The 27,430-nt window shown below is 37.8% G+C and overlaps 1 protein-coding gene across 2 annotated transcripts in view; it reads left to right on the top strand.

Moving 5' to 3' along the window:
• Window positions 1–840: 840 nt before the first annotated feature.
• Window positions 841–27,430, top strand: part of PGAP1 (post-GPI attachment to proteins inositol deacylase 1) — a 76,552-nt gene continuing 49,962 nt past the window's right edge. For both annotated transcript variants that reach the window (XM_043910505.1, XM_043910506.1), the window contains exons 1-7: window positions 841–1,108; window positions 6,851–7,004; window positions 9,828–10,003; window positions 19,156–19,327; window positions 22,669–22,826; window positions 26,280–26,332; window positions 27,152–27,218. In XM_043910505.1, the coding sequence (XP_043766440.1) occupies window positions 962–1,108; window positions 6,851–7,004; window positions 9,828–10,003; window positions 19,156–19,327; window positions 22,669–22,826; window positions 26,280–26,332; window positions 27,152–27,218 (927 nt within the window). In that variant the 5' untranslated portion in view covers window positions 841–961. The remainder of the gene's footprint in view (window positions 1,109–6,850; window positions 7,005–9,827; window positions 10,004–19,155; window positions 19,328–22,668; window positions 22,827–26,279; window positions 26,333–27,151; window positions 27,219–27,430) is intronic.

The following is a 27,430-nucleotide window of genomic DNA, read 5'->3' on the forward strand; positions in this document are numbered from 1 at the left end:
CCATATGTTAATGTGAAACTAATTTTCGAAGAGGTGGAGGTTCTGAGGAGTAAGGCAAGTTGGCGACAAATTGATCACACAGATACCTATCGGTTGCATCAGTGTTAATGGAAAAATTTGGTAGCATTGTTTAAAGACCAACGATGCTTTTTGATTCAGGCTTTTATCTTATACCAAGACTTGAATCTCGTCGACCTGCTGGTGGCTTTTTATGGGCCCCTGCTTTTAAGCACTGTTGCCTACTGGGCCGATGTCGGCGGTCAAGGATGGGGAGAAAAAGCCGTTTGATCTCTGTTTAAGCTAACGGGGTCCAGAGAGCTGTGGGTGTACTCCACCACCGCTGGGAGAACGGAAATTGCGGAGGCCTGAGGCGTTTCAAAATTGAACGGTTAGGGTTTTTAAGCTGCACAGGGAGAGAGGTTCGCGACGTGACAGCTGGTGGTCCCCGGGCTCTGATGTCTCCCCTCCCCACGCCTGGTCGCCTCACCATCATTAATCGCCCCTCTCTCTCCAGGTTAGCCCACCAGACGCCCACTCCCAGTCCTTCCCTCTCCTCGGCTCCAGGACTCCCGCGCCCTCCCGTGCCGCTCTCGTCCCCCCCTTTACCGCTCTTCTTCCTCTCCAGCCGGCCGCTCATTGCCCGCCCCGCCCCTCCCCTCCTTTTCCTTGCGCCCTCTCCCCCTCCCCTCACCCCCCAGCCCGGCCCACTCCGCGCCCTCCTTTCTCAGCCCTCAGATTCGCGCTCCCGCGGCAAACGCCGCCTCCGCTCTCCCAGGGGGACGCTGGGCTGGAAGGCTTTGGAGAGGCTGCGCGCAGGCGCAACGCGCGGCGGGCGCGCGGGCAGGCCGGGCGTGCACGCAGGCGCGCGCTGCTCGGGTTTCGCTCCCGCGCGGGCAGCGGGACGTTCTTCTGCTTCCTCAGTCAGGGCTGAGGGCCCCACGGCTGTGGTGGCGGAGGCGTCATGTTACTCCACTCTGTTAATCTCTGGAACCTGGCGTTTTATGCCCTCATGGTCTTCATGGCCACCGTGGGGCTATGGGACGTCTTCTTCGGCTTTGAGGAAAATAAGTGCAGTATGAGCTACATGTTTGAGTACCCGGAGTATCAGGTGAGGTTCTGCCCTCCCTTCGCTGGCCTCCCCGAGGCACGGGCCCCTCCAGCCTTACCCTTCGGTGCGTTTCCCCTGCCTCGGCTCCCAGCGCCTCTCCCTTCCCCTTCCCCCTACCACGTCTCTGCTTTCTTCGCCCCAGAATACTTCGCAGCCCCGCGCGGTCCCCTTCTCCTGCCCTTTCTGTCCTCTCTTCTCGGCGGGGTCCGTGATAGATGGTTCCCGGAGCATCCTCCCCGCCCCCCCTCGAGGTTGCTCCGGGTTCCTCGCCCGGTTCGCGGTCCCGAATCCCAAGCGGAGAAGGGCCGGGCCCAACGCCCCTCATCCCCGGAGAGGCAGCTGCAGTCCAAAGCTTTCCAAAGCTTTCCCCAAATCCCTCCTCCCAGCCTTCCTGCCCTAACAGGTGCTCCAGCCCTCCTCTGCTTCCCACACGCCGAAATTCTTCCCTTCCCGCCCAGGAGTTTGCGTGTCAGCTCTTGCTTTTTAGAAGGGAACCAAGCTTCTACAGAGCATATGTTGCCTGGATAGTTCCCAGGGCTGCTTTAGAGACTCCAGGGATTTACCTCGATGTGAAAGTCTGACCTGATGAGTAAATAAATGAGGAACTAACGCAGTTTTCTCTTGGGAAGGTTTTGCGGAGCCCCCTAGTCTTGTACCCTGTATAGAGGCGAGTCGCCCCTTACCAGTTGAAAGTAAAATCTGTTTCCTGGTGGTGGTTTGGTTTTCTCACTGTGTTTGCAATTTAAAAAACACCCGGCCCTTCTTTCTGTCTCTCCGCCCCCACCTTTCTTTCCTCTTTCGATATTTTCAATCACAATTGCTTTATCGGTTCAGCATGGTAGACTCTAGAATTTCATTCATGACCAGCTGTAAAAAGAGTGACAAATTACACAGGCATCCAAAGAAATTTCACCGGAATGATTCTTTCCTTTCTAAATGCATCTCCTAATTATGGAATATATATTGTAATGATAACTCCCTACCGTAAAAAGTATGTGTACTATAATACACATACTGATAAAATGCATTTAAAACCATAGAAAATTTATTCTTTGAGGTGAGGGATGCAGATCCTGGTTGTTTCCGTGTACAGGTCATTATGGAGGAATATTATTTATTATTTGATTACCCTGCTATTATTTAGATCTTAAAACTACTTAAGGTTTAAATTGCTGAAGAGCGTTCTTTCCCATGGGCAGAATTCAAATTTAGATTTCATTTGTTTTGAGATCTTTACCTTGGATCTCAATTTAGATTTCATTTGTTTTGAGATCTTTACCTTGGATGGAATTTAGATTTGATTTGTTTTGAGATATTTACCTTGGATCAGTGCTTATATGGAAATGGAAGCTTTTGATATCAGGTGCTATTGAAGGAACAGATTTTAGCATATTACAGTGGTCTTTTAATTTCTAAATGAATATGGTGGTTTATGTTTATCAGAGGCTACATATAGTTAAATATGTGGGCTTTTAGTTTAGATTTTTAAAAAAACTGAAAATAGAGCCTTTATAATCTTTTATTTTTCTTTGGTTTAATTAGAAAACTCCCAGTAGATTCAAGTAGGTCGTTTTAGTTTTGTACTGCATTGAAGAGTTTGGTTAAAATGGAAACAATACAATACTAATTCCCATTTATTTTTGGATTATCCACAATTATTGAAGCTATCTTAATATTTCAAGTAGTAGAAATCACTTAGTGTTGGGAACAAAGCAGCATAATATTGACTGGAAAGACACAGAAAATTAGTGTAGCTAATGCAAAAGAGCTGTTTGGGTTTTTTTGTTGTTGTTGAATAGTCTTATTTATTTTTGCTGTTTTGAGGTTTTATTTATTTATTTTTGAGGTTTTATACTTCTGTTAATAATATGTTAGTACTGTAATATTAGAGTGGCAGGGGTTTTGATACACATTTTCAGTAAATTTTTATCTTTATGATGTAAAAAGTGTTTATTCACTACAATATTTGTGTTTGACTCTTCATTTTATTGTGAACACTAGGTTGCAGAAGCTGCCTACAGAAATGAGTCATTTTGAGTATGATAAGTGAGATTTCTGGATAACTGGGCACTTTCTATTAAGAACCAATTATTTGTTTAAAATGTTCTAAACATATTTTTATATTGCTTTTAGTTATATTTTATAGTAAGCTCTAGTTGTTCACACATTGGTATCAGCGTATGGAATATCCTAGTTATTGGATTTGTTTTTTTTTTCTCTTTCTTAATGCTTTTCTTCTTTTTTTACTTCTCATTTACATATTCTTTAGCAGAATTTTAGAGGCATTTAAAACGTTGGTTGAAACGTGCTCAGTTTGATTTTCCATTTTAAAAATAAAATGTGGGATAAGAATTTGAAACTCTAAAAATTGTTTTGAATTTAAATTTTTATTATTATCTCTTAATCCTCTACCTTTGGTTTTCCTAGATTCACTTATTCAGAGTTAGTTGAACATTTCACAAACCTACCAGGCAAAATACACATTATCCTTGAAAGCTTTTTGCCTTACATTTTAGCCAAGTTGTAGAATTTGAGACGAAAACATCTGTGTTGTGTTTTTTCATACAATAATTTATTTGCCTCTAGATATGTGACCTGCTCTCTGAAAGGAAATGCTGATATTGGGAAATGCAAATCGCTTATCTTGTTATTAAGTGTGATGTTTATTTAGTATGTCATTTAATGACTTCCCTGTGTAAATAAATTTTAGATACGGGATTTGGGTGAGGAGGAATTCGAGGTAAATCAGACATTGTGCCTTTAAATTTGTCTTTAAAATATAATGAAGGAGATAGGGATGAAATGAATAGGCAAAATATAATGTATTGAACGTTATAATTCATTGTAAGTGTGTACAAGGCTCTTCACAGAAGAGAGCTGCCATGTTCATCTTGGGTAGTCAACAGGTATAGAGAAGAGGCTGTGTACTGGGCAATGTAGGATATGTATGTGGTTCACACAGTGCAGAAACAAGACAATTGCAGGAATAAAGAACATTTGCGAAGGTAGGACGGAACCAGGATATATTCCATAAATAGTATTTGTGGTATGTTATCATTTTAATGAAAAGGAGAAAATAACCTAAGACACATTTGCTTATATTTGTGTATATTGTATATGTAAACTACTTCTGGGTAGTTTACTACTTCTGGAAGCACAAACTGCTAACACTGGTTGCCTTCTGATTGGTAATTGGATAACTAATGAACCCAAGGGTAGTAGAGCTTTTTTAGTATATACCCTGTTGAATCTTGAATTTTGGAACATATTAAAACATTTAAAATATGCCATATATAAATTATAAGGAAGTAGGTAAGAATAATTAGAACCAGGTTTTAAAGGACCCCTCAAGTGTTTATTGTCTGTGTGTAGTGAGGAGACACATAAGGTGTATGTTTTAACAAGGTTATTTCTTGACAGCAGTATGGACTGTGGATTGTTAGCCTTTTGTGGGGGAGAGTTCTCATTTAAAATAATCAATTTAAAATATATTGGAGTCCTGTTGCTATAAATGTTTTCTTTTTTTAAACTCCTTGACCACCTTCTGTGTTTTAATCGTCATCCTTTTGTATACCTATATCTTTTCTGTCCTCAGGCAATATCTTTTCTGTCCTCTAGGCAATACCCTTCCTGTCTTTTCCTGCCACTTACTCCCAACTTGAGTTTTGTTGGAAATGCAGTTTTGCCATTGCCTACGATTCCCACTTTATGTTTCTGTTCTATGTCTTTTTTTCCATCTTTATGCTTTTTCTACTCCATATTATATGCAGTCATATTTTTAAATGTACATTGTCTCAGTATAAAATTGCTTTTATAATAGTAGATTATGAAATTTATCAAATAATATTCTTTTGCTTATTTTTCTGTCTCCAGGGAATTAAATACTTTTTTGGATGTATTTGATAGTTCCTATCCTTCTTAGTTAGTTTTCAGCTCGTTCAAAACTCTTGTTTAGTCAGCGTCCTAAAAAGAACCTACTGTGTGTGTGCTACTGTCTCAAATAGTGTGCTAAATTACAAGGAGTTAAGATAACTGTTCCCTTGTTCTCTCATTTTTTTTGCATAATTTATACCTAAAGAACAAAATATTACATCACTTTTATTTTTTATTATTTACTGTGCATAATTAATATTGGAACTAATTTGAGTTGAGGTACATAAACACATCTTAAAGCAAATTGGTATCTCTGTATTTTGAATATTTGAGGAGATAAAGTTGCTAGTAACTTACACAAGAAGCTCACAGTCTCTGAAGTTGTTTTCATGGTGTTATTGGCACAGATTGTTTATGGTACTATCCTCAAATATTCAGGAATTTGCATAAATGATCAGAATTATTCTTTTTAGAACAGTGATTTTTTTCAGTAGTCATTACCAATTTGCAACTTTCAAAATTCACTCAGTAGTTAAAATTTTTACCAAGCACGTGCATATTACTAGTTTAGTTTAGTCACTCAGTCGTGTCTGACTCTTTGCAACCCCATGGACTGTAGCCTACCAGCCTCCTCCGTCCATGGGATTTTCCAGGCAAGAGTATTGGAGTGGGTTACCATTTCCTTCTCCAGGGGATCTATTACTGCTAGATCATTAAATCTCTTGATGTCAGTTTAAATAATATCTACTGTTCAGTGTAACTGGTTTCGTTTTTAATGGCCTCTCAGTCTCAGTGTTGGCTGCTCAGTCGTGTCCAACTCTTTGTGACCTCATGGACTGTAGCCCTCCAGGCTCCTCTGTCCAAGGAGTTCTCCAGGCAAGAATACTGAAGTGGGTTGCCATTCTCTTCTCCAGGGGGTATTCCCAACCCTGGGATCTAAGCCAGGTCTCCTGCATTGCAGGCAGATTCTTTACTGTCTGAGCCACCAGGGAAGCCCTTAATGGTCTCTATCCCTTAGGGGTTTAAAAAAAAAAAGGAGCCGAAGAAGAGCTTATGCTTTACTACTAATTTTATAGATGCCTACCTTTTCGGGATGACATTAAGACTTCATTTATATTTTGTTGAAAGAAATGTCAATTACTGGCTCATTTGGAAAATAATAATATGAATTACAGAGTAGTTTTAGGCTTGCTGACAAACCATGCACCAGGTCATGAAAGCTGAAACAGATGCTAATTCATTGGAATCTTTGTGGTGAGAAGACTGTCCATGTCTTGACCAAGTCATGGCTGTAAGATTCGATTAATTTGTTAGCATATTGTAGGTCAAGCATATTAAGTTGAGCGGTAGGAAAGTTGCATTATAAAACAAAGTTACTTTCCTTTGAATGATGCAACAGCTTGGAGTATATAATAGGGCCTGAGTAAAAGGAGAGAGACATTACCAAACAGTTTAAAATAGCAAAAAAGAATTCATTTAATAATGAAAAGCTTTTATCATTTCTAAGTATAATTGATAACTGATAATAAATGCATTTTCAATTATGTTAACATAGAGCATGCTGACATAAACCAGTATTTTTCACTTGTCAGTAGCTATTTTGAGTAGTTTCTATTTATTAGAATTTAAGTAGTCTCATTTTATGTTTTCTTGAAGGCTTCATGGTTTAAAACTCACATAATTCAAGACAGATGCTTCATATGTGTAAACTAAAAGTAGAACTTTGTTGTTCATTAAGTGTAGTTTTTATCATCAGTAACGTTTTTATATTGTACTAAATCTAATTTGTATAATTCAGAATTGGGTATAGTGAGACTGAATTGTATTACTAAAACAGATTAAAGTGAAATTGCTTTCTCTTTCCTATAGAAAATTGAACTTCCAAAGAAACTGGCAAAACGCTATCCTGCTTATGAATTATATCTTTATGGAGAAGGGTCCTATGCTGAAGAACACAAAGTTCTCCCTTTAACGGGTATTCCTGTTCTCTTTCTTCCTGGTAATGCTGGAAGTTATAAGCAAGGTAAGTCTCAAAAATAATTTTGAAAGCTGTGAATTCAGTTAAAGAATTCATTCAGACACATACTCTGCATTAACTACTTCACTATGCATACTGGGAGACACAAATATACGACATTTTGTCTGAGAGAAGTATGTGACAAGTTTATAAAAAAAAGTTGAAAGCCACTTTGCAGAGAATAAGTAGGAGAAGATGATGATAAATAGATGATATAGGGATTTGGGAATCGGTAGAGGTAAGAGGTTTATGTTAGAAATTGAAGGTACACAAAACAGAACCTAAAGCATTGACTAGAGAAGTAAATCGGTGGTTTAAGTTATGCTGAGAAAGAGAGGAGATTGATGTCTTTCTTTTGGAGTTATTTAAATTAGATCTAGAAATATGGAGGCAAACACAGAAAGGTAGGGTTGGGGGGAAGATCTGTGTACATATTCCAAATTGAAATATAGCAGTTATTCCTAGTGTAACAGTCAAGCAATGTAGAAGTAATTTCAGCTAAAATCCCCTTATTGTTATTAAATGACGTGTTCTTTTATATAATAAGAATAGAATTATTTCAACCTTTAGTATAACTCTGGGAGATAGTGAAGGACAGGGAAGCCTGCTGTGCTGTAGTCCATGGGGTCAAAAAGAGCTGGACACGACTTAGTGACTGAACAACAACAAAGTATAATTACTTACATGTTTATTTATTTAGCTAGCAAATATTTATGGGGCACCTACCATGAGCCAGGCAGTGTTTTAGATATTAGGCAGTATTCTAGATATTCTAGATATTAGTATGCCAGTAATGTTAAAAGTTAGAAAAATAAACGAGTAAGGGATAAAGGACAGACAGGGTCAAGAGGTGACTGGACGAAGTGGCCAGTATGCGGAGATGACATTTTGAGCAGAGGCTTGAGTGTGGCAGGGGACTGAGGTATGGTGCTGTTGCAGGGAAGACGTGGAAGCAGAAACGTGTTTGGTGCACTCAAGGCTACTGAGACTAGAGGTAAAAAGTGATGAGGATGGAAAAGTAGCCACAGGCTGTATCATAAAAGCTGTGGAAGAGACTTAGAATTTTGATTTAAATGTGATGGATAACTATTGGAGAGTTTGGGTAGGGAATGATAAACTCTGATTTTTAAAATTTAGTCATTGTACTTGAAGTATAACACATAAACAGAAAAATGTGTAGACTATTGCTATTTGGTTAAAAATGATTATAAAGTGAGTACCCAGGGGCCATACTCAAGTCAAGAAGTACAAGGTCGGCAGCACCCTGGAAGCCCCTATGTGCCCTTTCCTGATTAAAGCTCCCTCCCTTCCTTCTAGATGAAGCCACAATCCTCAGTTTAAGGTAGTCATTTTCTTTACTTTCTTTATAGTTTTAGCATCTTAGTGTGTATCTCTAATTCATTCTACTTATTTGGGGCTATTAAGAATTTTTTTTTTTAAAGAGGCGCTGATATTTTTTATTTTATTATTATTTTTATTTTTGGCCATGCCACTCAGCATGCAGAATCTTAGTTTCCCAACCAGGGATTGAACCTGTGCCCCCTGCAGTGGATGCACCAAGTTTTAACTACTGGACCACCAAGGAAGTCCCAATTTTGGACTCTTAAATTTTCACTGTAATCATTGAGTGTATATTATTCTGTGACTGGCTTCTTCCACTTAACATTTTTTTTTAATACAGTAAAAGTAACTTTTACTGATTTTTTTATCTTAGATCTTTTAAAAAATTAAAGTATAGTTGATTTACAGTGTTGTGTTAGTTATAGGTGTACAGCAAAGTGATTCAGTTTTATATACACACACACACATATATATTAGTGCTTTCTAGGAATTAGGAGGAAGAGAAGAATGAAGAGTAACTGCTAATGAGTAAAGGGTTTTCTTTTGGGAGTGATTAAAAAATGTCTGAAGTTAGATTGCAGAAAACGATTGTATACCTCTCTGACTATACAAAATATCATTAAATTGTATGCTTTGCACAATGAGTTACATAGTTTGTGAATTATATATGTTTAAAAAATGGAGTGGAAAACAAATATTTTGTTTACTAAACCTAAAACCTAGAGAGTATGATTGTGGGAAATGAGAATTACATTTGAAATTAAGAGACCAGCAATTTAAAAAATTGTTTATATGTATATACATACATATATATACACACCTATCACTATATATGTATAGTATATGTCATATTTATCACAATATATGTATATTACTTATATACATATATGTGCTTTATCACAACGTTAAACAGTAGAAGCAGAGAGCCTGTTTAGGAAACTATTAGAGTAGTTCAGGCAAGAGATGATGATGCTTGGATTAGGAAGGTAGTGGTGGAAGTGGTGAAGAAGGCTTGATTGGGGAAATATTTAGAAGGTAGAGCATGACAAGATTGACTTACAGTGATGTCATGTGTAAGAAAAAAGACAAATCTTCCATGAGTGTTTAAAACCATTGTGATGAGCTGTAATGAGCAGACATTTCTTGTAGGATTTTCTCACTCTTAAAATCCTCAAGTTTGACAAAGTTCCTACTTCTTATTACTCAAGGATTCCTTTCTTCCCTTTTAGCTGCTATTGCCCTTACTGAAGGGGAAACAGGTAGAGAATGAATGAACCATTCACTTTATATTTAATTTTTAAAAATTTATAGAACAAGACACACAATTGCTAGGTGGGTTTGTTCTTCTAAATTGATACTATTAAGGATGTCACCCTAAAGTAGGTTTTATTCAGTGTGAGAGATAGTTATTTGTTAAGAGACTTTGAAGCTTTAGAAGAAACTTTAAAAATTTTTGTTTCATATGCACTTAATCCTTTTCCTCTGCAGTTCGTTCTATTGGCTCTATTGCACTTAGAAAAGCCGAAGACATTGACTTCAAGTACCACTTTGACTTCTTTAGTGTGAATTTCAATGAAGAACTGGTGGCACTGTATGGTGGAAGTCTTCAGAAACAGACCAAGTTTGTGCATGAATGCATTAAAACAATTCTCAAGCTCTATAAGGTATGAGATAATCATGGAGATCAATAGTGATCAGCCTACTGGTATCTTTTTTTGTTTGTTGAAGAGACTCAGCGTATTTTAAATTATTTGTTTACATGAGCTCCCCAGATGGCTCAGCGGTAAAGAATCCTCCTGCCAGTGCATGAGATACAGGTTCGATCCCTGGGTCAGGAAGATCTGCTGGAGTGGGAAATGGCTGCTACTCCAGTATTCTTGCCTGGAAAATTCCACGGACATAGGAGCCTGGTAGGCTACAGTCCGTGAGGTCCAAAGAGTTGTGTGTGTACAAACACACACACACACACAGAAGTTGAAGCAAAGGTGGCACAAAGGTTTTCTTGTGTGAAGTTCTATTGCTTTGAATTCAGTCATGGGTTTTGAAGTTCAAATTCAGTTTACAAGAACTCTTTCTTGTGAATTTTGGGAAAACAAATTTTTTTTCCTTTATATACAAATTAGGAGTGCAGTGCATTTCCTAAATCCATTAGTATGGATTTGTTGAAATTATCAACACTAATTGTGAATTTACCTATTTTTCCCTCTAGTTTGGTAATTCTGCTAATTGTCTACATAACTGGTACTAGAGTAGACCACTTCCATATATAAACAATTATAAAACTGGTGAAAATATCTGAAGCACATGTTTTTAGATGTTGGACAACCAAATGGTAAAGATCTATGATCACCAAAAGAGGGAAAACATGTGATGTGAGCTCCTTGAGTGCCCAGCTTTCTGCCTGGAAGCATTTTCCAGACCATGGGGTAAAATTTTTAGAGGTGAAACAGAGCAAATTGAAGTCACTAAGCTGAAGAAGGCAGGGGCTGGCATTTGGGACTACTGACATGGCTAGGTTTGTGGTCAGAGTAGAAGAAGAGAACAAAGACCTAGGCATAGATAGGAGCTCTTGAGATTCGATTCTTTCAGTCTTTGAGTGCTACATTATGTATGCACAGGGCAATACAAGGCAATAGCACACCAAGGAGGAAGGGTTAGGATTAGAGCGCCAGTGTCTCCAATTGGTTCAGAGTTAAAAGGTTAAAAAATTTATTTCCAGTAATGAATTCATTATGAGGTTTATAATTTATTTAGAAGGAAAATATATACTAATGGTGAAAAGATAGGAAGAGGAATAGATAGAATTATTCCACTACAGTAAGAAGTGTAATGTTAATTCATGATAGACTGATAAGGTTGTACATTGTAATTTCTAGAGTAACAACAACAAAAAAGGAGATGCAGCTAAAGAGCAAATGGAGAAGAAATACAGATCTACTTCAGAGATACTGCAGGTTAGGTTCCAGACTGCCGCAATAAAGCAGACACTGCAGTTAAGCAAGTCTCATGAGTTTTGGGGGGTCTAGTTCATACAAAGTTATGTTTGCAGTATACCGTGGACTCTTAAGTGTGCGATAGCGTCATGTTTTTAACAATGTGCATACCTTAATTTTAAAATATTGCTAAGAAATGCTGACCATCATTTGAACCTTCATAATCATAACATCAGAGGTCAGTGATCACACAGCTTACCATAACAAATAAAATGGAAAAGTTTGAAACATTGCGATAATTACCAAAATGTGACACAAAGTGAATAAATATTATTGGAAAATGGCACAAATAGACATGCTCAGTGCAAAGTTGCCATAGACCTTTGATTTATTAAAAATGCAGTATCAGTGAAGTACAATAAAATGTATTCAATCTGAAAGGAAAGAACCGCAAGACAGATGGGACAAACAGAAAACAAATGGCAAGATAAAAGAGTTCAGTGCAGCTATCAATAATTCTGTTAATTGTAGATGGACTAAACACTCCAATTAAAAGGAAGATCTTGTCAGACTGGATTAAAAAAACAAGACCCACCAAACTGTATGCTAATCTGAGTACTGGAAAGCAAAAGCCATTTTAGATTTAAAAATCCTGATTAAGAAATGTAAAGGAATGGAAAAAATACACATACAAATACAGATAGTGTGAAAGTTAGCATGGCAATCTTAGTATCAACTAAATAGAGTCTAGGACAAAAGACATTACACTGAAAAAGAGGGACATTTCTTGGTAATAAGAGTCAGCTCATCAGGAAGGCCAAAGAATCTCAAGGGAGTATGCAGCTAGTAGCAGAGCTTCCAAGTTGATGAAGCAGAATTAACAAACTAGAGGAAAAATAGGTAAATTCACAATTAGAGTGGATAATTTCAACAACCTCTCTCAATAATTGATGAAATAAATAGAAAACCAGTAAAGTATACAAGATGTTAACACTGTTAATCAGCTTGACCTGTTGACATTTATAGAACATGTCCACCAACTGTAGAAACAAGCTGGGCTTGCTGATATTTATAGGCCACACCCAACAACTGAACAAGCTATGATCTCTTTCAGCACACACGGAACATTTACTAAGATATGCCACATGTCAAGCCATAAAACAAGTCTCAATGTCAGGACTGATGTCATACAGGGTTTATTTTCTGAACATAACAGAATTAAATTAGAAATGTCAGCAAAAAGGTATCTGGAAAATCCTCAAATGTTTGGAAATGACTTCTAGATAACCCAGAGGTTAAAAGGAAAATCACGGGTGAAATTTAAAAATGTTTTGAATTGAATTAAAATGAAAACATGTCATCAGAATTTGTAAGATTAAAATAGTAGTAGTTAGAAGTATAGTTTTAGGATTCATAAGTGATTTTAGCAGAACCACAGGTAAATGGTCAGTATTTAGAAATCAGTGATCAAATGGAAGGTGAAGTTTTGAAATGCAGATCTTGCACATCTTTCACTAAATAAATTTAGTGAAAGATGTGCAAGATCTGTTCACTGAAAACTGCAAACCCTTCTGGTAGAAATTAAAGAAATCCAAAATAAATGAACAGACCAACTTTATGGTTTAGAATACTCAAGGTTAAGATGTAAATTTTCCCCAAATAGACCAAAAGATTCAATGCTCAACAAATCAAATACCAGTAGTTCTTTTTTTTTAACTGATATGCTTATGTGGAAAGAATCAAAGCAACAAATAATAAAAAAAAGACCCATCTTGGAAAGAACAAAGTTGGAGGTCCTGCATTGCCTGATTCAAGACTTAACTGTAAAGCTACAGTCATCCAGTCATTAGTATTCCAGTGTATCTTGAAAATGAAATTTAGGTGTCTTGATTCGTTACCTAAGTCAGCATTTTAAAATTACTTCAAATATTTTTTAGCTTAAATCTACACTTATTGTAGGATAAAACAAGCCGTAAGATGAAGCAGAACCTTTTACATATCTGATAGTTATTAGATAAGATAAATTAGATGTGATTTCAAAATGAGATTTAATTCCATAAATGTCTTTCCCAAAAAACAATTGTGTCTCTAATGTTATGTATTAGGTGCTTTGTTTTTCTTCTTTTTTTTGTTGTTGTCTTGTTTTCTCTAACAAATACATGTTACATTTTCAATAGAACTAATAGACTTTCTTTTAAATTGAGGCTTTTAGAAAGTGTTATTTCTGTTACAAGCAAGTATATTAGGGGTTAAGAGACAACTCAGTCTTGTTGGATGGATGTGACTTGGGTATGGGAAAGTGAGAGGACGTTTTAGATGGAAGAAACCACATTTGTTCTTCATGTGAGTATGCATGCAAATATAGGAATGAATAAAACAGAAATCTAAGCCCTCATGGAACTATGTTCCAATAGGGAGAGGCAGGCAGAAAACATCATAAATAAGAAAAATGCATACTATCTTGTGATAAATATCAGGAATTAAAAACAGAAAAGGGAGATAGGTAGTTGAAGGTAGACTACAATTATAAATAAGGGCACCCAGTGAAGACCTCTGTTGAGACACAGACAATTTGATACAAACTGACTATGCCAAAGCCTTTCACTGTGTGAATCACAATAAACTGGACAATTTGGAAAGAGATGGGAATACCAGACCACCTGACCTACCTCTTGAGAAACCTATATGCAGGTCAGGAAGCAACAGTTAGAACTGGACATGGAACAACAGACTGGTTCCAAATAGGAAAAGGAGTACGTCAAGGCTGAATATTGTCACCCTGCTTATTTAACTTATATGCAGAGTACATCATGAGAAACGCTGGGCTGGAAGATGCACAAGCTGGAATCAAGATTGCTGGGAGAAATATCAATAACCTCAGATATGCAGATGACACCACCCTTATGGCAGAAAGTGAAGAAGATCTAAAGAGCCTCTTGATGAAAGTGAAAGAGGAGAGTGAAAAAATGGTTTAAAGCTCAACATTCAGAAAACTAAGATCATGGCATCTGGTCCCATCACTTCATGGGAAATAGATGGGGAAACAGTGGAAACGGTGGCTGACTTTATTTTTTGGGGCACCAAAATCACTGCAGACGGTGATTGCAGCCATGAAATTAAAAGACGCTTACTCCTTGAAAGGAAAGTTAATGACCAACCTAGATAGCACATTAAAAAGCAAAGACATTACTTTGCCAACAAAGGTCCATCTAGTCAAGGCTATGGTTTTTCCATTGGTCATGTATGGATGTGAGAGTTGGACTGTGAAGAAAGCTGAGCGCCGAAGAATTGATGCTTTTGAACTGTGGTGTTGGAGAAGACTCTTGAGAGTCCCTTGGACTGCAAGGAGATCCAACCAGTCCATCCTAAAGGAGATCAGTCCTGGGTGTTCACTGGAAGGACTGATGCTAAAGCTGAAACTCCAATACTTTGGCCGCCTTATGTGAAGAGTTGACTCATTGGAAAAGACCCTGATGCTGGGAGGGACTGGGGGCAGGTGGAGAAGGGATCAGCAGAGGATGAGATGGCTAGAATGGCATCACCGACTCCATGGACATGAGTTTGAGTAAACTCTGTGAGTTGATGATGGACAGGGAGGCCTGGCGTGCTACGATTCATGGGGTCGCAAAGAGTCGGACACGACGGAGCGACTGAACTGAACTGAAGGATATGAGGGAATGGCTTCCCTGGTGGCTCAGAGGTTAAAGCATCTGCCTGTAATGCAGGAGACCCAGGTTCGATCCCTGGGTCGAGAAGATCCCCTGGAGAAGGAAATGGCAACCCACTCTAGTATTCTTGCCTGGAGAATCCCATGGACAGAGAAGCCTGGTGGGTCACAGTCCATGGGGTCGCAAAGAGTCCGACACGACTGAGCAACTTCACTTACTTACTCACTTAGCCTATTTAGATACCTAGGGAAAGTACTGTAGGAAGAGGGAACAAAGATATGAGGCAAACAGATGGGTCCTGTATTTCAGGAAAAACTAGTCTGATATGGCTGGAACAGTAAGTTAGTAGAAGGGAAGTTTGGGAGGAAGGCAGTTTGTAGAGTCTTGCAGGCAGTTTTAAGAGTTTTGCCTTTTATTCAATGATACAGAAAGCCACTAAAGAGGTTTTTTTTTTTTTTTTCTAAAGAGGTTTTTGAACAAAGGAATAGCATGTTCTGCTTTAGGTTTTTTCTTTTTATTTTTTATTTATTTTTGGCTCTGCTGGGTCTTTGTTGCTGCTCGGGCTTTTCCTGTAGTCGTTGAGAGTAGGGACTGCTCTCTACTGCAGTTCATGGACTTCTCATTGCAGTGGCTTCTCTTGTTGCAGAGCATGAGCTCTAGGCATTCGGGCTTCAGTAGCGCAGGCTCAATAGTTGTGACCCACGGTCTTAGTTGCTTTGCAACATGTGGAATCTTCCTGGTCTAGGGATCAAACCTGTTTCTCCTTCATTGGCAGGCAAATTCCTTACCATTGAGTCACCTGGGAAGCCCTGTTTTAGGTTATAACAGTTTCATTCTGGTGTCAGTATGCTTTTGAGGATAAACTGAAGGGATGTAAAGGTAGAAGTAGAGAGGCCAGTTAGGAAACTATTGAAGTAATTTTGGCAAGATAATTTTGGTTGGATCAAGTTGATAGCAGTGGAGATGATAGGAAATGGTCAGACTGGTATAAATCTCAAAGGCAACAGGAGTTGCTGGCAGTTCAGGTATGGAGGGGTAATGTGAGAGAAAAAGAAGAGTTAAGGATGACCCAAACTAGAAAAAGGGCTTCCTTGGTGGCTCAGATGGTAAACAATCTGCCTGCAATGCAGAAGACCCAGATTCAACCCAGGGGTCAGGAAGATCCCCTGGAGAAGGGCATGGCAAGCCACTCCAGTATTCTTGCCTGGAGAACTCTGTGGACAGAGAAGCCTAGTGGGCTACAGTCCATGGGGTTGCAAAGAGTCAGACATGACTGAGAGACTAACACTTCATTTCAAACTAGAAAAACTAAAAGAATTTAATTATCATTAACCAGCGTGGGGAAAAATGTAGGAGGAACAGATCTAAAGGATATTAAGAGTTCAGTTCTAGACAGATTGTATTTAAGGTACATTTTAGACATCCCAAGTGTAGCTAGCATGCAGTTGTAGTTTAAGGTTAGAGTTCAGGAGAAGAGATCCAGTGTGGAGATAATAACTTGAGGATTGACAGCATATAGATGTAGTTAGAAAGCATATTAAAAAGCAGAGACATTACTTTGCCAACAAAGGTCTGTCTTGTCAAGGCTATGGTTTTTCCAGTAGTCATGTATGGATGTGAGAGTTGGACTATAAAGAAAGCTGAGTGCGAAGAATTGATGCTTTTGAAGTGTGGTGTTGGAGAAGACTCTTGAGAGTCCCTTGGACTGCAAGGAGATCCAACCAGTCCATCTTAAAGGAAATCAGTACTGAATATTCATTGGGAGGACTGATGCTGAAGCTGAAGTTCCAATACTTTGGCTACCTGATGCGAAGAACTGACTCATTGGAAAAGACCCTGATGCTCAGAAAGATTGAAGGCGGGAGGAGAAGGGGAAGACAGAGGAAGAGATGGTTGGATGGCATCACCAACTCAATGGACATGAGTTTGAGTAAACTCGGTGTTGGTGATGGACAGGGAGGCCTGGCGTGCTGCAGTCCCTGGGGTCGCAAAGAGTTGGACATGACTGAGCGCCTGAACTGAACGGAACTGAGATATAGTTAGAGCCATGAGACTGTATGAGACCACTAATGGGTTCAAGATGTGAAAGAAGATATTTAGGGACTGAGGTCTGAGTCACACCAGTATTAAGAGAGATGAGGGGAGATAAGAAGGAACCAGCAAGAGACTAAAAAGGAGCAGTCAGTGAGGTAAGAGGAGAACCGTAAGAGTATCTCATCAAGGAAACCAAGCAAAGTATTTTCAAAGAGGAATAAGTGATCAGCTATGTAAATTGCCATTGATAGGTCAAGTAAGGTGAGGATTGAGAATTGATCTTTAGATTCCTTGGTGACCAGATAAGTGCAGTTTTAAAAGAGTGTTGCAGGGGAAAACCTGATCAGAATGTGTTTAAGGGTGTTTGAGAAATTGGAGACAGCAAGTACTGTGCAGACAACTGTTTTTGAAGAGTTTTGCTCTTCAAAACAGTGTGTGTGTGTGTGTGTGTATATATATATATATATATATATGGTATATTAAGAAAGATGTGGTTGCTAAAGTAGAAGTAAAAATAAAGTTTTTACTTTTTAAGAGAGAATAACAGTATATTTATATACTAGTGAGAATGATCTAGTAGTTGTTTTTGCTTAGTTCTCAATTGTGTCTGACTTTTTGTGACCCTTTGGACTGTAGCCCACCAGGCTCCTCTGTCCATGGCATTTTTCAGATGAGAATACTGGAGTAGGTTGCCATTTCCTCCGCCAGGGGATCTTCCTGACCAGGGATTAAATCCACATCTTCTGTGTCTCTTGCACTTCAGGCAGATTGTTTGCCCTCTGAGCCAGTGGGGAAGACCATATTTATATACTAGTGAGAATGATCTAGTAGACAGAAACAATAATTCAGGAAGAAAGTGAGAAGAATTGCCAGAGTGATGTCCTTGAGAAGGCCAAAGGGGATAGGTTTCAGAGCACATATGTAGGGTTTGGCTTTTGCTAAGATCAAGTATGTTTTGGAACATCACCAGAACTATCCTCAGGCTGATGTTTCTCCAGGAGGCCTTATAGGCCTCAGCATATAGTTGTTCTCATGGTTATGGTTTATTACCGTGAAAGGATACTAAGCAAAATTGGCAAAGAGAAAAGGTGCATGGGGTGAAGTCCAGAGAAGCCAGGTGAAGCTTCCCCATGTCCCTTTGCAGGAAAGTCACTCTGGGTGCATTTAATTCCTGCAGCAATGCTTGTGACAGGCATGCAGTGTCATCTGTGAGAGACGTTCCCTAGAGACTCAGTAGCCAAGGTTTTCCTGAGGGCCAGTCACCTGGACACCTTGTGCCTGCGCCTCCCGTGTGCCAAAATCCCAACAAAAATAAGGCTGAAGGCGTTCAACAAAAGCCGTGTTTACAAAGCAGTTTCGGTATGAGCCATTGTTATCATTTAGGAAATGATGGGAGCCCTTCCAAAGTCTGTGGTCCCAGACAGCAAACCAGAGCCAACCTTGAATACAGTCAGTCTTAAGGATAGCAGTCTCAGGTCTATTCTGTTAACTCTGGTTCTGCGTGAGGCCCAGATTATAGTAACAGGGGAGAAGGCCTGGGTGAAGGAACAGTGCGGAAGGTGATGAACAGAAGTTTGGTAGTGGAACCGAGGATACTATATGGAGATAGAAAAGATTTTTTAAAAAGAAATACTTACTTTAAAAATTAAAGTATGTAATTATCAGTGAATAAATGTGGATTACTGACTCCTTTTTAAGCGCAGGCCCACAATAGAGAAATAATTTAATGAGGTAAGATATATCAATATGATGCAATAGTACATTGCTATGGCAACTGACATAGTTGTGGCTTTTTTGTGATACCTCCACTTTCCAATAAGTGATCTGACTTTATATATCCTATAAAATCTAATATTCTGATATACACCAAATGTAATCACACCTCTTACATACAGTATAACAAATGGTAAAAACATGATTTGCTAGACCAGGTGTTTTGACTTTGGTTCAGAAAACCAAAGCCTAACTTTTAAAAATGCTTGCAGAACACAAAACAGAACACAAAAATGTGTATACTAATTACAGGTGTATGAAAATGTATTTCTGTCTTACTAAGGGAGATTATATAAATAGTTTATTCTTCTTTTTTCAATAAAATTGCTTATATGTTGAGAGAAGTATTTATTATGTTTACTGTGATTCTAATCCTTAATCATGCCTTGGTGATTTTTTTTTTAATAGGGTCAAGAATTTGCTCCAAAAAGTGTGGCAATAATCGGTCATTCTATGGGTGGCCTTGTTGCAAGAGCATTGCTTACACTGAAAAATTTTAAACAAGATCTGATCAATCTTCTTGTTACACAAGCCACACCTCATGTTGCTCCTGTGATGCCTTTAGATCGTTTCATTACAGGTGGGTACTGTTAAATAAACACTAACTGACCTCCCCATTGTTGTTTAGGATTAAACAAATCCTTGCAGCTACTCCCTTTAGAGTATGCTACAGGTTTATCCATGTGTGAAGCAGCTTAGGTTTAAATCAGCACTTCCAGTTCTGAGCATCTCTTTTTGTGACTTTCAGCTTAAGACTCATAACTGAAGCTGCTATTAGTTTCCTATGCCTGTCGCATGTTAGCATGGACGGCATGTGTCCTACAGCCTCTAGGCCTTTGAGCTTCAGCTTAGTTGTTCTTGAGGTTGACTCCCAGTCTCCTGAAGTGTATTTATATTTCTGTGTTTTGTTAACTCTTCTGGCTACTCTATTCAAAATACATGTATTTAGGTAAAATAGTAGAAGTGCCTGTTTTTAAATAAATAAGTCTGCTAACACTTTATATGATGAGATGAGTTAGGATTGCTAACATTCTTAGAGCTCTTATATTTTGGATATTGTGGCAAGAACTACGTGACTGTTAGGTCATTTGATCTGTAGGGCAGTCCTTTGAGGTAGCTACCGTTATTATAGCTGTGTTCACAGATAGAAAAAAAGAGGCCAGGATAAATTCTTGCCCAAAATCACATAGCAAGAAAATAGTGGAGCCAGTATTTGACACTGGCAAGCTTGTTTCTGGGCCTGTGCTTTTACCCTTTGCATATGCTGCCTCTGAATTGAGTTACATTATAATATCAGAGGAAATAAAACTATGGGTAATACTGTAATTTTGCAGAGAATTTTGAGTGAAGAACAGGAATCTCTGATTGCTGTCATCTAATTAAATAATGATAATGTTGGAGAATAAGAATTAAATGCCTATTCTCTCAACTTTTTATTAAAGTCAAGTATTGTCTTCATGGCTTATTGGAATATTGTATGTGTAGAAGAAAATCTTTAGAAAGAAATAATTATTTTTCCTGATCAGTAAATTTGTACAGCTTCTTATTCTATAAAAATTTGCATCATCTTAATTGTGCTGAAAATTTTTTTTATAGATTAGTGAGACACATACCCTAAGGACTCCAAACCAAAGTAGTTATCCAAAACACCCATCTCAGCATGACATTGCCAAGGAGTAACTTATTTGCTGAGATATCTGGTGCAGTAATACTTAAAGAGAAGGTTGATTTTTCTCCTTATTATATTTAAAACTTTGCCTGTAGAACTCTTTGAATAAAAAATTTAATTTTGTATTGAAGTTAAATATGCCTTCCTGATTCTAATAATTAGAAATTATTATTTATAATAGGTTTAGAAAAAATTAAAGACATAGTCACAATACTTGTCATCATAATAAGATTTCTTTCTCTTACTGCATTTTATGTGGTATATGTAGGTGAGCCCTGCAAGTTATATTAGAATTACTCAAAATCCTTTTTAAAAATCTCTCTGAGGAAAGAACTGTCAAGAGAATCAGGTTTTAGTGTTTTTGAAGGATACTTATGGTCTGCCTCTGAATGGTTTAGACCAGGTTTCCGCACCCTCTGGGATCTGATGCCCGATTATCTGAGGTGGATCTGATGTAATAATACTAGAAATAAAGTGCAGAATAAATGTAATGCCCTTGACTCATTCTGAAATCATTCCCCCAATCCTGGTCCATGGAATAATTGTCTTCCACAAAATCTGTCCCTGGTTCCCAAATAGTTGGGGACCACTGGCTTAGGCTGAAAGTGCTTCTTAGGATCAAGGTGCCTTCCCAGTAGTTAGCAAGCTTCTTGGGCTTCCCTTGTGGCTCACTGGTAAAGAATCTGCCTGCAATGCGGGAGATCTGGGTTCGATTCCTGGGTTGGGAAGATGCCCTGGAGAAGCGAAAGGCTACCCACTCCAGTATTCTGGCCTGGAGAATTGCATGGACTATACAGTCCATGGGGTCGCAAAGAGCTGGACACAACTGAGCGACTTTCACTTTGCCATTTATTTTGTATTTATTTTTTATTGCATCAAGCCATAATTAGTATAAAAAAGCAAAAGTTCAAAGGATGATAGGTTTTTAGGTTTTCAGGAGACCCATATTATGCACAGAAGTAAATTCCCTGTTTGTACTTGTTGGAAATAGTGTCCTTAAATAGGGAGAAAGGAAGCCTTGCGCTGGGCTCTGCACTTTAGAGGGCCCTGCTCTGGTGTTGCCATACACACACAGGTGTGGAGTGTACAGGGCAAACAGCCTCCCTACTTAGAGGTTGTACCTTTACTTCTGGACCATGATCCAGGTAGCCAGTCTTTCAGACTTTTCTTGTCCATATGCCTCAAGCTCACTTCCTTAGCCCCTCTTTGGATCTGTCTTGAGGACAGGTATGTGCAATCCTGAGCTTGAACTGTGGCCAGGGGTGGCTCTACTTGAGGCACAGACAGAACTTGGATGTGCTCAGGAGGTCCTTGTGATGCAGGATGGAATGTGTGTGGGACGTAAAGGAGGAGAGCTCAGTGACCTCTCCCTGTGCCGCAGATGCCCACAGAGATACGTTCTCCCTGCGCTGCCATCAGCCAGTGTCCGGCTCCAAGGCGTCCTTGTTGCTGTTGCTCAGTCCCTCAGTCCTGTCCGACTCTTTGCAGCCGTAAGGACTGCAGCACACCAGGCTCCCCTGGCCTTCACCACCTCCCCGAGCTTGCTCAAACTCATGCCCATTGAGGCGGTGATGTAGCCAGCCATCTCATGCTCTGTCGCCCAAATTTTTCTGATCTTCCATAGGTAAAGTGGAAAAATTATCCCCAAGTAGTTCCCTTTGAAACTGCTTGTTAAACTAAATGAATAGAATCTTCTTAAACATCAGATTTTCTACAGTAGAGTCCCAAGAATAATGTGACTGTCATTGCCCTGATAGATGATATTTTAAGAACTTAAATAGCACTTTGTGTGGTCACCAGTACTATAGTAGCTGCAGTAAAAAGCTTCTGAGCCCTTATAAACAAGGACACAGCCATGATTAGGAAGATCTACAGCTCCTTAGCGTAGTAAACTTGTATCTTTGGAAGAATTTGGGGTGTTTCTTTCTATATTATGTGGCTCGTGAAAAAAAAGCATCCTTGTGGAATGTAGAGACCTGTTTGCTATAGACTTGTCAAAGCTAGTAAAATTGGGCTATCATTTTTCTTTATTGATATGTTTATTAACTCAGTATTTGTACTCTGATGGGGAAAGTAGAATATGTGTAAAGATAACTGATTTTACTCAAAGTAAAGAAATGTGGATGGCATTGTTTATAGACAATTCATATGGCTTAAACAGAAATTCAGTTTAATATTAGTATCCTAGATAGGTTATTGTTTCAGGGAGTGGTTGCTAACTTTTAATGTATGTCTTTTCTATTTCCCACCAGATTTTTATATGACTGTAAACAACTATTGGATTTTAAATGCTAGACAGATAAATTTAACCACACTTTCTGTAGCTGGAGGATTCCGGGATTACCAAGTTCGTTCAGGACTGACTTTTCTACCAAAATTAAGCCATCATACCAGTGCCTTATCTGTTGTGGTAATCTTTTTTAAAGATTCTACTGAAGTAGTAACATGATGGTCACAGTGGGGCATGAAAGGAGAACTGATATGTGGTTGGTTGGAAATGATTGCTTAGTTGCTGTAGTATACTGTGTGTACATGTTTGCATGTGTGTGTGAGAGGACAGAGATATGAAAAAATGAATATTATTATTTTGGGAATGCAGAGGCATGGATACTTAAATCCATGGAAAGTGAAAAAAATGTTAGAAACTTCATGCAAATCACTCTTACATAAGACAATTGTTTCTTGTTCAAAGTGCCTATCCATTGATTAGAGTATTAAGTATGAGAAAGTGTGGACTGAAATCCGAGGGCCCTTGGTGTATCTCAGTGGTATGCTATACACAACAGTAGTAGATCAAACGTTTCACATACTCTTGAATTTTATACTTGAATGAAGGTTTACTGGTTTTAAAATTTTAAATTTAGCTTTGATACTTGATAGTAGCTTCCCTGGTGGCACAGACAGTAAAGAATCTGCCTGCCATGTGGGAGACAAGAGTTCGATCCCTGGGTTGGGAAGATTCCCCTGGAGAAGGAACTGGCAACCCACCCCAGTATTCTTGCCTGGAGAACCCCATGGACAGAGGAGCCTGGTGGGCTACAGTCCATGGGGTTGCAAAGAGCTGGACACGACTGAGTGATTGATACTTGATAGAGTATCAAAGTATAGATAGAGCCCTGATAGAGTATCAAAGTATAGATAGAAACCTGATAAATAAACTTGCTACTTATTCTTCCCTGCTAGTACATCAGGTATTTGATCTTTAACTGGGATACATAGTTTCTGTAAAATATGTTCAGGTTTCTTTTTAGGACTTACATTATTTTTGTATTTTTAACTTTGAAGTCTTCAGTTAAGAGCTTAATTTTTAAACTCAGTGTACACATTGTCTCCAAATATAACTCAATTTAATTTCTGAAAAGAAAATTCATAGCATTCCTTTTGCTTTTTAGATAGTTCTTTGTTTCATAGTTGTTCTCTTCATAGATATGCCTTTGCTCGACTTAGCTACTATTGCTCTTCCGTAAATTGCTATTCATTAAGTAAATATTGAATGCTACGTAGAACAAAAATTATTAGGCTGTTCTGCCCTTATCAACCATTTTCTTACTACTGGAGGAGCTATGATATAGCCGTAGTAGCTTTGGAACTAATTAGTACTAATTTACTTATTGGTAAACCTCTCTAAGCTCATTGTTGGTATGAATCTGGTTTTTTGCTGCTGAAATATTTTGGGCAGATATATTCTAGTTTTTGAAACTCTAAATATGAAATTCTTAGTAAAAATAGACGTTTTAGTCATATAAAATTGGATATAACTTATTGCCTAGACTTGATCTGGAGCATGATGCTGTATTGATACCCTCTTTTACAGCTTTTAAAGAATTTGGTTTTTTTAATGGTGTGTGTGCACATGCTTTTCTAATTGATTTGTTAATGTATTGTGTTTAAGGCAACTTGTGTATCTGTGTCTCTGATGAAAATATATTTCACTTATTATGGAACTTAAAGCTGGTTATTGTATAATCTGAGTTTTATTTAGCCTTTTAAAAAATTTTTTTTATTTTTATTTATTTATTTATTTTTATTTAGCTTTTAAATATTTCATTATTTAGTTTTTAGCTCTCAAATAATCTTAAGTCTTTTATATATCTACATGTATGTTCTCCTTAAAAAAACAATTATTAAGAAGTAATTTTTTAATGATTATCTCTAGACCAGTTAAATGACACTGAACCCATTGGGGAAAAAAACCATTCAAGTTAGAGACCTTAGTTATTTTAGTATGGTAGGTCAAACTTCTATAATGTTCACTTATGCAGATAATGGCACTTAAACAGTAGAATTTTACATTTTGCTCATTTAACTGCCCTAGGTGTGTATTTAAGTGGTGGGTGGTTTTGTGAAGGAGGCTCAGTAAGGGACTCAGGCTTCCCCTTCTTGAATGCCTTACCCAAAAGGTTGCTTTAATCATCACTGTTGCAACCACAGGAAGGGAGGAGAAAGCATGGAGGCAGAGCAGTCAGGTCTGATGGTGACACATACCCCTCTTTTTTACACACTGTTAGTACTTAGTCACTCCTTAGAGTTAAGAGACTGAAATACGCACTCTAGCTACCACAAAGATTGTGAGCAACTACCTTTATTGTTTATGTTGACTTTTTTTTAGCTCTAACACAGATATTAGACTGAATGAAAGTAAATTAGCTTTGTGTCCTAGTTAATAGTAAATTATGTCTACAGTGAGTTCTCATTTTACTGAGAATCTAATGAAACCTTAGAACCACAGTGAACTCTGATTGTCTCAGTTTTTAAAGTAAGTTGCCAGCAGTAATTCCTAAATAAGATATCTAATATCTATAAGTTCATTTAGTAAGCTGTAGATTTTCCTTCAACTGTAGAGCCTGGAACCCAAATACGCATTGTTATTTGCAGAGTACCAGGGTTACAATGACTCAGTGACTCATTAGAAGTTATAAATACCTTTTTTTTTTTTTTAATTAAAGAGGCATGTTAGGCCTTTAAATTTTATCACACATAGCATTGTTAGTTTCCTATTTTCATTTTATTTTGACATTTCTAGGGAGAGCATCTCTTTGTGTCTTTGACAGTGCAGAGAGAGAGATGATATGAAAAATAATATTAGATTTACCTAATATTCCCCCATTGTATGTAAGATGCTGTTCATTCACGAGGAGGTCATTACCTTGTATCAAAAAATTCTCAAAAAAAAAAAAAAAATTCTCTAGCTCTTGGATGTTGCTGGTCATTGTTAGGAAACCTTCTGAAAACTTAAATTTTTTACTAGGCTTTTGCCCTTCTGTCTCTAACCTGTAGTATATATTGCTAATCATCTAGAGATTTTTTTTTTAATGAAAGTCTGTACCCCACTTATAAAAGTCTGATTTGGTAGTTTTGTGATTAGGCATATTTATTTTGAATAAAGTCTCCCCAGGCGTGGGTATCTCTCAGATATATCCTGATTAGAATTAACATCTTAGAATTTATTAAGTGATAGCCTAATCAGAACTGAAATTACTGAAATATCTATTATAATTTATACATACACTATGATTTATTAAAAATTTATAAATTCAGCCTCTTATTAGAGTAATGAGGAGTTAGACATTAAACTTCAGTAAGTAACCTGTAGATGTTTTAATAATTTTTAAAGAATAATTTAAGCTTGACTAAGTAGTAATGACAAAGAGAGTTATTTTATGCAGGAAATATTGTAATATTTTGGGGTCACCTTTTTTTGGGAGGGGTTACCTTTTTATAAGACATTTTAAAATGTCTGTGCATCATAAAATAGTGAAACTAATGTTACATGTTTCTAAATACTAGCCTATAAGAATTTCAAGGCTGTTGGAGAATAACAAGTGTGCTTTTCTTAACTACGATTTTGTTTCTTTCCTTTTAGAGTTCAGCAGTGCCTAAGACATGGGTCTCAACAGACCACCTCTCCATTGTGTGGTAAGTTAATATAACTTACTTTGGCAGTTTGTGACAGTCCTCTTTGCTCATGAGTGAGTAGATTGGTTTGTTATCTTTCTTAGAGCTTTCTCTATAAATAAATAAGGGCTTGGGAGAAAGATTAACTTAGGGGTTAGAATTTCAACCTTTGTTCTTGTCTTGGTTTGACCAAGGTGTCCTTGGCAACCTGTAAAACCATCGCCTGGAGAACCCGTAGCAGCAGTCTCAAAGGAAGCTAATGTCAAATGTCAGAATTTTGGGATTTATCATGGTTGGGCAGAATCAAAGACTTTGGCCAGTCACCAAACTCAGGGACTTGATTATTGCAGCACTGATTATTCTGGAACAGCACATGGAAAACCAAGTAGGCTTAATATAAATAAATAGATTAAATAAGGGGCAGGAAATACATAAACCCTAGTATCTTATCTCTGTGTCCATTGGCTTAAAGATTCTCTTTTCACCTTGCTCTGGCTATGCAATCAGTGGTGTCGGGAACACAACCATTCAGACATGTAAAGATGGGTCAGACAATATGCCTGTGTCCCGGGGTAGACATGGAGATTTAGGGAAGACAGAGCAGCCGGATACTTCTACTCTGAAATATCTGGGAAGGTTAAATTTACTTTATTTAGATAGGTTTCAGCTTTAAGATGTATGCTTAATAATAATGATTTGTTAAATAATTTTAGAGTTCACCGCATTAAAAGAAATTTCTATAGTCCATTAATTTTTTATGTTTTTTATCGAAGTATATTTATGTTTGTATCAAAAGTATATTTTTAAAGAAAGTTTCATTTGTAACATTTTATTCTTCAGGTGTAAACAATTGCAATTGACTACAGTTCGAGCATTCTTTGATCTTATTGATGCTGATACTAAACAAGTATGTATTTTTAAACTAAAAGTTACTTCATTGAAGTAAAACATTTTGTTAGAGCAGTGAAAAATTTAATACATTTTTTTACTTGGATGGTAATAGAAGCCTACACCTTATATTGACTGTGATTAGTTTCAAATGGAAATATCTTTGTTTATCTGTAATCTTTGATCACTAGTAATAATTAAGAATGCAGTAAAATTGAAAGAATGAAAGAT

This window comes from Cervus elaphus, chromosome 8 (assembly GCF_910594005.1).
Source record: "Cervus elaphus chromosome 8, mCerEla1.1, whole genome shotgun sequence".
NCBI lineage: Eukaryota > Metazoa > Chordata > Mammalia > Artiodactyla > Cervidae > Cervus > Cervus elaphus.